At 45.7% G+C, this 14,966-nt stretch overlaps 1 protein-coding gene across 1 annotated transcript in view; it reads right to left on the reverse strand.

Moving 5' to 3' along the window:
- Positions 1 to 4,142: 4,142 nt before the first annotated feature.
- FOXO6 (forkhead box O6) overlaps positions 4,143 to 14,966 on the reverse strand; it is a 155,840-nt gene continuing 145,016 nt past the window's right edge. Inside the window, 2 exon segments of the mRNA XM_087970844.1 lie at positions 4,143 to 11,852; positions 11,854 to 12,525. Coding sequence (XP_087826970.1) covers positions 11,088 to 11,852; positions 11,854 to 12,525 — 1,437 coding nt within the window. The 3' untranslated portion in view covers positions 4,143 to 11,087.

The following is a 14,966-nucleotide window of genomic DNA, read 5'->3' on the forward strand; positions in this document are numbered from 1 at the left end:
TCTGTAGGTGAGGAACAATAATGGAGAATATGCTTAGGAGAACCTCAATGTGTCTCTATATATGCAGATCTTGGAGTGTTCGGGTCTTTTTCCATGTAAGATTGAGAGTATCTTGGCGATGTTTCGGCAAGGACCCACTCGCCGTCTTCAGGCCTGTGCTTTCGGCTTCGTGCTTGTGCGAGCAAAGCGTGATCCAAGCTGCCGTCTCTCTATAAATACTGGTGGGGAGGTTGGCTGTGTTGTCATTTCTTGATTGGTTGATGGAGTTGATGTTACCTGTACCTGTGAAAATCTACGAAAACAAACAACAAGACGCATCAACCAAAGGGATGAGGGAGAAGGACCACAACATTTGCAGCAGCCCTGGGAGTAAATGTGTTAAGAAACTCTTCACCAAATTGTGGGTGGAGGAAGCTGACTGTCAGGGCATGTTCCAAATAACTTAGAGGACCTTAAGGGGGCATGTTTCTGTCATAAAACATTTCATTTGCAGGAATCTTGGATGCCTTTGAAAGAGTTTCTCCTCGCTGTTATTAATTAAAGCAAAAAAAAAATGCCCATATGGAAAGAGAAATAGTCAAGTTATATTTTTGCTAAATACGCAGCACCATATGGTAACATACAGAAAATTGGCCACATTGGCGGCTTTGGCTATATTGGACCATATGGTCTACTGCGCTTCGTAATTTCTTTGTGTGTGTTTTTCTCTCTCCCAAAGAGGGCAGTGTCTTGTGGGGTTGAAAGGGAGCAGCCAAAGCAACAAGGCCCGTCATGCTCTTCGAACCCAGGATGGGCATGGATCTAGCTCTGCATTTTCAAAGGGAAAGTGCCAAGCACGCGGACAGTTTTCTTCAAAGCCACCAAAATGTGGGGTGACTGGGAAGGGTGGGGCAAGAAGACCTAGGGCTCAGTTTCCCCTCCTGGGAAAGAGGATGAGAAGCAGATGCAAAGCACGAAATGAAACTTTGGAAACATTGAGACTTTACTTTCAAAATGGAATGAGAGCCTCTTTCCCAATGATCCATCAGCTGCTTCCAGAACTGCTTTCACTGGTCCATTAACTCGCCCTTGTGGGAGCCTCCAGAACATTTATGCTGGTGGGCACATCAGGACTGGTTGGAGCATGTTATATAGGCACACTCATGCAACAGAGCCCAAATACAGAACCCCCGAAACGTTTAACTCTGCTTGATGTAAAAAGAGTTTGGATAAGGAAAGGTCTGCAAGAAAACAAGCATGTTCAGAGAGCATTGAGGACCCTGATATAAAAAGAACATAGCATGAACTTTTATCATGATGAGCCACGGTGGCGAAGTGGTTAGAATGCAGTGCCACAGGCTACTTTTGCTGCCTGCCTGCAATTTGGCAGTTCAAATCCCACCAGGCTCAAGGTTGACTCATCCTTCATCCTTCCGAGGTGGGTAAAATGAGGACCTAGATTGTTGGGAGGCAATAGGCTGACTCCATAAACTGCTTAGAGTGGGCTGTAAAGCACTGTAAAGCGGTATATAAGTCTAAGGGCTATTGCCATTGCTATCACAGATGCAAACCAGTTAACCCAATTCACCAGTTAACTCAAGATCAGAATGGTGGGAAACACCAGCAAGTTTTGGCATGTTTTCCCATATAGCCAGTCATGCTATGATGGTAAATGAATAAATGCATTTTAATGTCTAAAGTTGCCTCCCACCCATAATACACATTTGTGTTTTTTCATTAATAGTATGGAGGGAAAAGAGTGCCTAAGGCTCTCTAAAGCTCCAGACAGCCTAGTTTTATAAAAATCAGGACACTGCATAAAAGTTTTGATAGACATGGAACTATCTGAGCATATCTCATTGGAAGAAAAGGACCTCAAAAAACAGGATTAAGGCACCACAAAGGGTTTTGAGGTATATATCATAATAGACCATTTGTTTGGAACCTAAAGTTCATCTAGACTGGTCAGATGCTCGTCCCGGTAGTCCACTTTTCCAACACAGTAGTGTTATCTACTGAAAAGAGCTTCAATGTTATGGAAGCAACTCTATTTAACACACACAAACACACACAAGTTTACAGGTGTCATGTTGATGCAAAAGTTGTAGATACTTCTAGATTCAATTAGATATCTAATTATATATAAATATTTGTTTCGCCTATCTTTCATATTTTTGAGAGTTTTTCATTTTTATTCTTTAACTGTGAGGAGCTGAATGTGTATACTACATATGTACTTTTGCCTTTTCCCCCCCCAATCTGTAAAGTAATCATTAACTTCAGCTTTCCTGCGTTAATTTGCCTATAAATAGAATTTTATTTGGTCTATTTTTATTTCCCTTTTCATCGCTATTTCTCTGTGGAATTCTTCAGGTAGAGATAGCTGCATTTATGATCAACCATATTGCTCAGTTTTCCTTTCCCTTCCTTTTTGGTTACTTACATCTTTCAGGTCAGATCGGGGAAGGAAGAAAAGGCCAGGAACCCCTTCCTGACTCTTGATGTTTTCTTATATCAATTCAACACTCTTTGAGTAATTGCTAGGTACATAGCTTGACCAAGTATGCAGTTGATCAAATGTTTGTAGCCTAAACATCCCCTTCTGCAACATTTAAAAAGCTGAGAGGTCCTTGGTGGTCGATTTTCTCTAGGGCAGTGATGGCTTAACTTTTTCATCATCGTGTGCTGAAAGTGCCTGCACGCACATATGCCTGCATCCATAATGCAATGCATGCACGACACCCCCCCCACCCCCATGTGTGTGGGGCTCCCTGTGACTCCCCGTGCATGCATGGCAGATACCCAACAATCAGCTGGCTGACAGGAGGCGCATGCATATACTCAGTGAATTAGTTGCGGGCGACAGCTCGTGTGCTGGCAGAAATGGCTCTGCATGCCACTTCCAGCATGCGTGCCATAGGTTCGCCATCATGGATCTAGGGAGTTGCAGGATGCAGGATACTTTGGTGGAACAGCCACACTTGGCTGGCTCTTTTTTTTCCTCTTCCCAAGGTGTCAATAATACAGCAGAAGGCAGCACTTGAGATGTGATCTTGAAAAGCTAAGCAGGGTCAGAATTCTTGGATTGGATACCAGGAAAGCCCAGGGAGATCAATTCTGAAAAATTCCTGTAAGAAGGCAAAGGTACTGTAAATAAAACTATGACAGACAGATACATTGTTTTAGGTACAGTAGGAGTCAAGTTCAAGTATTGTTCAAGTATTTGGTTAGGATTGGGGAGCACCAAGTCCTAGGACCCCTTCAGTCATAGAAACTCTCTTAGGGCACTCTAAGCTAGTCCCTCACTCTCAACCCAAGAGTCAAGGTAGGATAACAGGAAAGGGGCTGATCTAGAAATGGGGACAATCAGATTCAGAATTGGATTCTAAAATCAGATCGCCTTAATCAGGGCTGCAATTAAGGGGACAAACTTCCGTGAGGTGACTGGGGAAGGGGAGGAGTCGCCATGTCTCAGGGATCGCTGTCCGTGTTTGTGAGGGGACACACAGTTGGGCTACCTCTTGTGCTGGCCATGCCCAACCCTTCACTAGGGCTTATTTTTGGGGTAGGGCTTATGTTAGGCCCACCCACCCCCCAAAAAAATCAAGCTAGGGCTTATTTTCGGGGTAGGTTGTATTTTAAGGGAAATGCAGTAGAATCATATGGTCAGAATCTAGAACCTGATTTTTCAGGTGATCAAAACCTGGTTCCATAATGGGGTTCTCGACCATGGAAGCTCCTTGAATTGGATATTGGGCCAGTCACTCATTCAGGACAACTTACGTCACAGGGCTGTTAAAATGGGAGGTGGGAGCAAACATACATTACTTGACTTCATGTATATGAGTCAGGATATAAATCTAATTACTGTGGGGAAATGGTCTGGATCTAGTAAGGCCAGATGGTTCCTCTGTTACCAATAAAACTGGCACTACTACTAGATGATTAAAGAGTTGCTTGATAGTGAGATGGGCAGTATATAAATGCAATGAATAAATAAATTGTATTTCTGGAGAAGAAGCTTATGTGGTACCTTCCTTCCAGATCCTACACATGACTAAATAGAATTTCAACATTGGCAACAGCCAAACATTTATCAACCTTCAATAGGTTATGGCTTTTCAGGCCCCTGCATCCCACATCACATAACACGCTCCTCCTCGTCATATTTAAAACAAATTTTATTCATGAAAATATGCTGTACAATGCACTATACACAGTTCTTTACATTGCCACATACACAAAAACTAGAATAGCACGATCAAGGTTACATTGCGTACAATATATGTGTGGTGAGAGATAACAGCCTGTTGAAAAACCCCTAAGCCCACCCCCACCCCGGCATCTGTACAGTTATAAATACGAGGAGGAGAAAGACACACTTTTCTTTTTAATTTTACTGGAGGGGGGGGAAAAAAACCTTGGTTTGGGCCAACCTTCGTTGCAAAACATCGGGACATCCCCTCCAATGAGGGTCTGGGATTTCAGAGACCCCGTTACTTTTGTGTTCCCTGAAACAGCCTTGCATTTCGTGCTTCTATATTTCTCCTGCCCCGTGGAGCTATGAAGCTGATGCAAGCTATAAGGCCAGGTGGAGATGGCCGTGCTGGTCTGCTATGGTTGCACTTGGTCCAGAGGTCTAATATGGGCAATGCATGAACCACATGGCTCATTTGCACAAACAGCTGAGTCTTGCAGAGTCACCAGTGCTAACATTTGGTGGCAAAACGATGGGTTTGGAAGCCTTGGGTTTCTTTACAAACAGGCCTTGTTCACAGAACACCTGTAACCTAGAGATTGGATGAATCCATTTTCCGGTTTGTACAACATATTGAACCATAAACTAACCAAATGGCCTGGGTTTACACAACACACTAAGCCACAGAAATACTAACCAAGGTTAACACTAGTCAAGCTTAGCATGTTGTGCATTGGCAGCCACTGACTGCATTACTTGGGTTAAATCTTTTGGGTGAACATAGCCATAACATATCAAAATAGGTGTGTCAGCTTTTGGGAGACTTGATATACCTGTTATATTTTGTTTCAGCAGTGGCCTAAGAACCTCCCAACTTCCTGAAAAAAAAATGGGCTAAATATTTTGGGCCCCAATATTTACCTTTATGTCAGTCTCTTATGACCTTGAAACATAGCACCTATACCAATCTTGATGTAGTAAACAAGGCAACTTTGCCCAAGAAGAGCCAGCCACACAATCTAATCAGAAGCCACACAGTAATCTATGGGACACAAAGACTGTGTTTGCACTTGAATTGTTTAAATTTGTTTTATTGAATAAACCATAGATGGTTAAGTTTGCCCAAAAAACTAAGCCAAAACATTACCCACTTTATAGCTCAGGACACTGCTTATCACCAACCTGAGCTGCAGAATGCTAGCGTGGCTGCTCTTGACCTCATATAGAAGACATTACAGAGTAGTAGAATACAGAAGATTGATTTTTTTTTTTAGTTTGATTTCCCCTCTCCCACCAACATCTAGAAATTATTTGCCATGAAATATATCGCTTGGTTTGGAGGATCTGCCCTGATTTCTTTTGTGCTGGTAAGAAAAAGAAATGGAGCACGTTTTGAGCATCTTTTTCATTTCTTGTTCTGTGAGTGCTGCCTTGGTTGTGTGTACAGGTTGAGTGGTTGAGGAACCTGGTCTAATTCTCCAGGTAGGGATGTCCACAGGGTCTGGTCAAAAAGTCAGCATGAGAGCCACAATGATGCAATCAAAGCCCCGCCCCTTTTGGATGAGCAGAAGCAATCATGCACCCGAAGCTCCACCCCCTTTACATGGGCACACATAAGAACTTGGGGAGCTTCAATGGAACCCTTGTGGCTGCCATCTTGGGTTTATATTTACCATACCTTGCAGTCATTCCTGTTCCTGGGGCGTTTTCAGGAAGTTGTGGGAAGGAGGGGAAAGAAAGGAACAACAGGCCCTGTGAATAACAGTACCGAGCGATTGCCTCCAGTTATGATTACAGAATCATTCCTTCAACCGTAGAGATATTGGCTTTTTTTAGAGAAAATGTATATCTATAAGCATCAGATTGCTGACATGATGTTTAAGTCTGTCTAGCGAGACAAATAATAATTCCTCTACTTAAGAAGAAATGTCCACCATGCCTCCAAACATGTGAATTAAACTGAATCCTGGATTTTTTTTAAAAAATGGAAAAGAAACCGTCCTAAATTCAGGCATGACAAAATAATGTGGGGTTGGTTTTTTTTTGAAGGAGTGGGGGAGGAAACTATCCTAATTTTGCACTCAAAAAGAAACCATTCAGCTTGATCAGAAAAACAGACAATATTCCATTTTCTTGGCATGGTCATCTCCTTACTGGTCCTGGCCACACCAGCCATGCTGTCCACTGGGTATGGTCTAAAAAGCTACAGAGACACCCATGATAGTATGATCGAAGGTCCCATTTATACATTAAAAAATCATCCTGACTTTTTGAACCATACCCTGTGGACTTCAGAGTCAGTGGGCCACACAACAATGCGCCTCAGTGCTCTCACTAGAGGTTAGTTTGCTCAACTCGGTTTCACTGAACTCATCAAAAGCATGAAGATGAGATTTGGCTTGGAAATGTCTATGGCAGCCTTTCCCCACTTATTTTCTTCCCTTTGAGTTGGACATCAAACTTCATCATCCCTCGGGGCCATGCTGGCTGAGGAATTCTGGAGCTTATGCATCCAAACACATCTGGATGGTATTAGGTTAGAAGAAGTGGTTTAAATTACAGAAGTGAAAATCCAACACATCTGGAGGCCACCAGCTTGGAGAAGACGAGGTCTAAGTCATTAGGTTAATGACTTAGGGCAAGAGGCAGTTCATCCCCCCACCCCACCCCCCACACACCTTGGGTGATAAACCAAGTCAAGTCAATAATAATTGAGATGATCAAGGCTGCATCTGTTAGCCAGCTTGACTGTTGACACTCAATTTGGCCCTAGAGGATGGTTGACCACAAAGGGATCCAGCAGAAAATTAATCATCACATCCATTTCTAAGGCAACAACTGATCCTCACCCCCCTGAAACAGTGCCAGGCAAAATGATTTTTCATAAATTTCCATCAAACCTCTGGGCAGAGCAATTAGGAAGGCCAGGGAAAAGCAAAATTTGTGATGACAGTATTATCATTACTGAAAATACTTTATGGGAAGTGTTTCTATCTAATGTTTTCTGTTAAATTTAATGGAAGTACAGGGAGCCAGAGGACTACAGAGAGCTTGAAAAAAGATTGGTCAACAAAATACACATTCTTCACACACACACACACACACACACACTTACTTCTTGGCCATCTTTTAACTACACAAGTGCAAGAATGCTAGCTTGAGAATTGCACCTAAATTTTCTTCTCCCCTTCTGTTTGATTGAAGGAGCTCTGATAAGGAGAGAAAAAAATTGCACCCTGCCCAGGCCTTCTCTTTGCCAAAGCATCCAGTTAGATGATGGACAAGTCCACCATATTGCTGTTTTTAAACACACACAGCCATCCCGCAGATTCCCAGCACTGCTTTGCACATCCAGAAAAAGTGATGTCACACCAGGCAAAGATGCTGCTAATGCACACCTGAAGGACCCCCCCACTGACATGTCACCTAGATGACTGAGCAAAGGAAGTCTTTCTGGAGGTGGAAATCCAATGTGGATGGTAGCCCAACATCCCAAATGAATTATGCTCTGTCTGCCTGTACAAAGGGCTGAGGGAGGAAACGTCACTGGAACAGGAGTTCCAGTTTCTTATTCTTCTTTTCTTTCCATCTGTGTTCACCTTGCAGGATGTTATTATGTCATCCTGTAAGAGTCTGCTTAGTCACAAATCTCGTTGGTTTTAATTTAAAAGTGGCTGCACATTTCCCAGTATACATGGTGATAGTTAGATTCTGCACTCTCTATCTCTTCCTCTCCTCAGATTCAGAAAGTTCTAGAAATGGCCACTGAGTTTGCAGTTTCACATTTCATTACATATACATTTGGGGAAAATGAGGCTGAACATACAAAATAAACTCGTGAGCTGGATCACAATTGTATCAGTAGTAGTAGGATGCAGTAGTAACAGTGGTAATTACAAAAACAGCAGAAAGCAAGCAGAAAGAGAGATAGAGAGAGAGAGAGAGACTCCTGTGGAATCAAAATATAGTAAATTCAGTGTAATAATCTGGAAGAAACCCTCTGAGGGAAAAGATGAAAGCCTTGCACTAATGCAGGCCCAGAGCAAAGGGTAATATGGGCTGTTTGGGGTCTTAGCCTGCTAATTTCCTGGGCAAAAGTGAGTTATTCAATATGTAAGCCAACATTTCCTTAATATGGTTTACTGAATAAACTACAATTGACTGACTTCATACAACACACTAAATCATAAACCCTGGTTTACAAATCACACTGGCTCAAGTCATACAGCACACTAAACCACAAGCAAGTAAATCATATTTTGCCTTAGCGTGTTGTGTGAACTCTACCCATGATAAATTCAGCCGATTACGTGAAAACTATGCCTCCCTATTGCAGATGGGCCCTGGACACAAAGCTCAGGGAAGAATCACAGTAGGGCTGGTACAAACCCCTGGAACAGCAATGCAAACATGAAGGAGGGGAAATCAGGAGACCGTCTCATAGTCTTTCTCTTTGTTGTTCATAAATGTTGACCATGCCTTGTACATAATGCCAGAAACTGGAGTCTTTCCAACTAATCTTTCTGTGCTGCGCTACAATACCTTGCATCACTATCATCTTGATTTTGCCCTGAATACCACCCTGTTCCACACTGAATGGATTCATAAGCTATCAGTTCTCAGAATTTTAACCAACAGCCATGCTAGCTGGACACACATCTAGACCTTGGAGGCACCTGATAGGAAGAAGAAGGCTGATCGAGGATGAATTTGCCTTGTTGAACTAAAAGTCCAGGGAGGTGATGGGAAAATGTGGAAGATGGGAGTGGGGAAAGAGATCTTTCTTGCTTGAGGCTCATGATGAGGCTCTTCCACTCTCCAGACTTCCAATTGGTGTAGGAGTGTAGTGTTGATTTAAAAAAAAAGATTTCTCACGGATGCCTTTGAATCAGGTTATAAAGTATTGGCCTTTTAAAAAAAAACCACAAATACACCATGTCATGCTATTTGTAGGCATTTACTACTAGTTTGCAAGAGTAGATATATCAAGGTGGATCATTTGTTTCAATGAGTGGTTAGAATCTAAGAAGACCCCGCTGGTTCCATAGGACCAGATATATTATCACTCTATAGACCAGGGGTCCCCAAACTTGGCAATTTTAAGACTTGTGGACTTCAACTCCCAGAGATCTCAAGTTTGGAGACCTCTGCTATATAGACTGAAAGCCCTGGGAATTTAAACAGTCCTGAAAGGTACTTGGAAGATGCCACAATTGATCCCTTTATCTGGAGAAGGACAAGAATTAGCCTCAAATGGAGACTAATAATACCAATGAGATCTTAGACAAGTCCCAGGTATTTAGCCTTTTCTCACGTTGACCACGGCATCTACCCATTATCTATCATGCCATGTCTGGATAGAACTCTAGTTTTCTCTCATCACCTTGTGGTCTGGGTTCTTCCTGCCCCTATTTTAATGAAGCCAATCCTTTTTCAGGTATTATTCTTTCTTTCATCCCATTCAATTCTGGACCTTCAGTTTTTTCTTTGCATGGAAGAAAAGATGTTACCCATTTCCAAAATTTATTATTGGGGATATCATATTAGCTACTTGTTTGGTTCAGCCTTACAAGTTTCATTACTGGAGGTGCAAACACTGAAAATAAGCTGCCACCAGTCCTTCCCATTCTTCCTTCCTACTTAACCTGCCCATCCCAAGCAGCATAATGCCAAATGCCATGTGTAAGTGCAAACTGCACATATTTGTATGCTGGAGCAAATGATATCAGGGCCCATTCTCCCACATGGCTATGTGCGTGCGCATTTCATCCTGTGAGCTGTTTCTGTTGCAAACCCAGATGGCATGAAAATGAACATGAAAATGAGCAAACGAGTTCCGTTCCTGTTACGCCCCCATGTCTGTGGGGCAAGGCAGAGTCAGGGGCTAGATTTATAGCAATCAAACACTTGTTGCTTCCTTTCTGCACCAGCCATGCCACAAATACCTCAGATCTATTTTTCCTACCTGTTGAACAAATCCTCAGCGATTCGGCTAAAAGGATGGAGCTATAATGGAGCTATCGCACGATAAACCTAGGTTTCACATGAGAAGTTAGTTCTTCCCCGTTGCTGTTGGCAGCTGCATAAAATGGGGGCCATATATGGGCAAGGAATGAGCGAGGAGAAGAAGAAATCAAATTAGAATTTAGGTAGTTAGAAAGCCAGTGGAAAATTTGCTCTAAAACTTTTTCATGGAAGCCATCTAAGTCAGCGGCCCCCAACTTTTGGGGCACCAGGGACCGGTTCCATGGAAAGAGGTTTTTCCATGGACCGGAAGGGGTGTGGTTTCATGTGCTGCCTGCATCCCACAGATGGGGCTTCACTTGTTTGTGTGGCCCGGTTTCTGGCATGCCGCAGCCCAATGCCGGTCCACAGACTGGGAGTTTGGGGGCCCCTGATCGGGATTAGCGTGGATGCTTGGCAACAGCTCTAGACTGTTCTTCGGGTCACAGATCCCGTTCCCTCTTTCTGTGCAATAGTGCAAATGCCCAGGGAGGGAGAGAAGGAGGATTGAGGGGGGAGGGGGAAAGCGACTTTGCAAATGCCATGGCTAAGTTGTGCCTATTGCACACATCAAAGACAGATCCGACTTACTGCACAATACAACTGGCACAAGGCGGGAAGCCGCCGGTACCTGTCAAAACATTTTTTTACCCTACATTGTGTGTGTTTGTGTGTGTGTGTGTGCGTGCGTGCGTGCATGTATAGTGTAGTGTCATTGTCAAGTTTCAACAGATGGCTCTAGCCTGGCTGAAGAAATGAAGGCAAAGAACAGAAGAAGAAGAAGAAGGAGAAGAAGAAGGAGAAGAAGAAGAAGAAGAAGAAGAGCAGGGCTGAATGGTGGAGGAAAGAGTTCTGGTTCCCCTCTTCACCCCCACTCACTGCTGGGCCTGAGCAGCCTGAATGGGCCTCATCCAGGTACCCAGCTTTGATTGTTGGGCTGTGGGGCACTGGGCAAAGGGGCCACGTTGAGACCGTTCTGTGGTGGAAGAGCCGAGTCAAAGTTGAAGTCCATCTCGTCACTGTCCATGAAGTCATTGAGGATGATGGACTCCACATCGCATTCCAAGCTCCCGTTGAACATGTCCAAGTCTAGGTCGGCGGGGAATCTGTCCTGACTCAAAACAGGGGTATGCATGGCTTCTGGGTAAGGTCCCTGCAAGGAATCTAGCAAGCTCATGTGCGCCCCCTGATTGCCGACGTAGGAATGGAGGTGCCCGTGGTGAGGCATGCTCACCATGCTGCAAGGGTCACTGGGCAGGCTCATAAGGCTGATCGGAGAGGGTAAGGCACTGTTGTTAAGAGGAGGGGGGTGGCCAGCTGGTGATGGGTGGTGGTACAACGTGTTGCTCTTCATGAGAGAGGACGCGTGGGGAGGGTAGGGGACCAAGCCTATCTCTCCGCCTCCACCCGCACCGCTACACACCAGGGCATTTTGTCTGTGGCTGCGGGGCAAGCCCATGCTGTTGGCCGGGGGCAGGTGCGGCTCCCCTTCCTTGTGCGCGTAGGAAATGGAGGAGAGCAGGTCCTGCAACGAGGCATTGCGGTAGGAATTCATGGGGACGAAAGTGGCCTGCTTGTTCTCTTGGATGGTCTGCATGGGCAGGCGGCGCATGATGCTCATGGCAGGCTGGCTATAAATAGTCCCAGAGTAGGTATTCCCGCCTCCTCCCCCCTCCCCCGCCCCCTGCACCCACGGAGGAGCACTTGGAGCTGAAGCCGAAGTTGGAGGTCCTGGGCCGAAGTCCTCCAGCTGAAAGCGGCTGGGCTGGGCTCATGCTGTAGTTGTCCTGCAGGTCCTCGAGGAGACTCTCCCCCAGGCTCTCGTTCAGGTTGATGGTGCCGGTCAGATCGGTCAGCCTGGGCATCTCCACGGAGCAGCGGGCGTTCAGGGAGGGGGACAGGGTGCTCGAAGGGCTGGGGTACATCAGCGGGGAGGACGGGGTCCCGTCGTCCTCCTCCAGCTCATCCGGCTCATGGTTGGCCATGATGGGGGAGAGGCGACCACTCAGCGTGCTGGCCGAGGAGTTGGCCCGTGTCCGGAAGTCAGCCCAAGCGTCGTATTCCTCGCCGGCGTGGGAGGTGGGACTCTCGGACCATTTGGCCTGCTGGCTAGCTGCGCTTTCCTCTCCTCGTTCCTGAGCAGCCTGGCTCTGCTTCTTCCGACTGGCTTTGCCCTTGATGCGCAGGAACTTGCTGTTGTTGTCCATGGAGACGGCTCGCCGGCGGGGCGTCTTCCCCGTTTTGCCCCCTTCGGGGTTCAGCATCCACCAGGAACTTTTGCCAGTGCCTTCATTTTGCACACGGATGAAGCGGGTGTGCAAGGACAGGTTGTGCCGGATTGAGTTCTGCAAGCAAAACAAGACCAAAAGAGGAGAGAGAGGGGAGAGAGAGGGAGGAGGGAGGAGAGAGGGAGGGAGAGGGAGGGAGGGAGGGAAGGAGGGAGGAGGGACGGAGAGAGGGGAGGGAGAGGAGAGAGGAGGGAGAGAGGGGAGAGAGGGAGGGAGAGAGGGGAGAGAGAGAGAGAGAGAGAGGAGAGAGAGGGAGGAGGGGGGAGAGAGGGGAGGAAGAGGGGAGGGGAGGAGAGAGAGGGGAGGGAGAGGGAGGGAGGGAGAGAGGGAGAGGAGAGAGAAGAGGAGGGAGAGGGGGAGGGAGAGGGGAGATAGGGGGGAGGGAAGGAGGGAGAGGGTGGAGAGGGGGAGGAGAGAGGAGGGAGAGAGAGGAGGGAGAGAGAGAGAGGGAGGAGAGGGAGAGAGAGGGAGGAGAGAGGGGAGGGAAGGAGGGAGGAGAGGGGGAGGGAGGGAGGGAGGGGAGAGAGAGGCAGAGGGAGAGAGAAAGGGAGGGAGAGAGAGAGACATCCATTACTGTTGGCCAGAAGCAATCCCCCCGTCTCTCACCTGGCATTCTTTCTGCTTTCTACCATCCCCCCCCAAGGCCGCCCATCCCCTGGATTTACAGCTGACCCTCAACAAACTTTTTCAGCTCGGCTTCGGGGTCAGCAGAGTGACCCACTTTTCTCAAGCCAAGAGACACATCTGGGATTTAAAACAGCCACCAGCTCAAAATGGGGAGCGCCGAAACAAAGGCCGGGAATGGTCAAGGATAAAAACAAACAAATAAATAAATAAATCAGACACAAACTTAATTAGCCCCTAATTAACTAAATTAAATATTCGGTTAACATGATTATAGTCCAATCTCCTTGAAGCCAAACTCCAGTCCTGGGGACTTCCTTGAGTGTGTCCTTGGGTCGTATTCTTGGAAACAGAAGTGAACAGGGTGGCCCATGTTCTTTTCCTGCAGCATCATTAGGTCGTACAGGTAGTCCTTGACTTACAACAGTTCATTTAGTGACCATTCAAAGTTGCAACGGCACTGAAAAAAAGTGACTTATGACCAGTTTTTCACGCTTACAACCGTTGCAATATCCCCCTGGCCACGTGAATCAAAATTCAGACGCTTGGCAAGTGACTCCTATTTATGACGGTTGCAGCGTCCTGGAGTCACGTGATTCCCTCCTTGCAACCTTCTGATCAGCAAAGTCAAAGGAGGCCCCAGATTCACTTAGCAACCATGTCACTTAACTTAGTGGAATGATTCCCTTAACAATTGTACCAAGAAAGCTTGTAAAATGGAGCGAAGTTCACTTCACAAAATGTTTCATTTAGCAACAGAACTGTCGATTTTGGTCGTAAGTGGAGGACTACCTGTACAATAGGCAATCATTTTTCACTTCTGCTGCATCAAAAAATAGAATTGGGCAACAGCTTTTGGAAGGTCTCCAAGGGTGTTGCCCAAAGGCACATGCAGCCTTAGCCCATTGAAAAAGAAGAAATGAGAGCCAAATTGGTTCAGTAGTTAAAACACCAGGCTAGAAACCAGGAAACTGAGAGTTCTAGTCCTGCCTTAGGCATGAAAGCCGGCTGGGTGACTTTGGGCCAATCCCCAGGAGACTGAGATTTATTTATGACGCTTGCAGTGTCCCTGGGTCATGGGATCACCTTTTGCGACCTTCCGACAAGTCAATGGGGAAGCGAGATTTACTCAACAAAGGTATTACTAATTTAACAACTGCAACGATTGACAACAATTGTGGCAAGAAAGGTCATAAAATGGGCTAAACTCACAATAAATGTCTCACTTAGCAACATAAATTTTGGACTTAATTATGGGAATACATTGAGGACTTCCTCGACATAGAAGTTAAGGTTTTTGCAAATATTTTTCTATATTTCTCACTCTCATCTCTCGCCAATCTCTCTCTCTCTCGCCAATCTCTCTCATATCTCTTTCTCTAATTCTCTCTCATCTCTCTCCAAACTCTATTTCTCCAATCTCTCTCTTTTCTCTCTCCCCCTCTCTCATCTCTCTCCAATCCCCTCTCTCCAATCTCTCTTTCCAATCTTCTCTCTCCAATCTCTCTCTTTTCTCTCTCCCCTCTCTCATCTCTCTCTAATCCCCCTCTCCAATCTCTCTTTCCAATCTCTCTCTCCAATCTTTATCTCTCCAATCTCTCTCTCTTTCTCTCTTCCCCCTCTCTCATCTCTCTCCAATCCCTCTCTCTCCAATCTCTCTCTCCAATCTTTCTCTCCCCTCTCATCTCTCTCCAATCTCTGTTTCCAATCTCTCTCCAATCTTTCTCTCTCCACTCTCTCTTTTCTCTCTCCCCTCTCTCATCTCTCTCTAATCCCTCTCTCTCCAATCTTTATCTCTCCAATCTCTCTCTCTTTCTCTCTCTCCCCCTCTCATCTCTCTCCAATCCTCTCTCCAATCTCTCTTTCCAATCTCT

The sequence above is a fragment of the Notechis scutatus genome, chromosome 8 (genome assembly GCF_049901735.1).
Source record: "Notechis scutatus isolate UNSWTSFEM ecotype Mainland chromosome 8, rNotScu1.2, whole genome shotgun sequence".
Lineage (NCBI taxonomy): Eukaryota > Metazoa > Chordata > Lepidosauria > Squamata > Elapidae > Notechis > Notechis scutatus.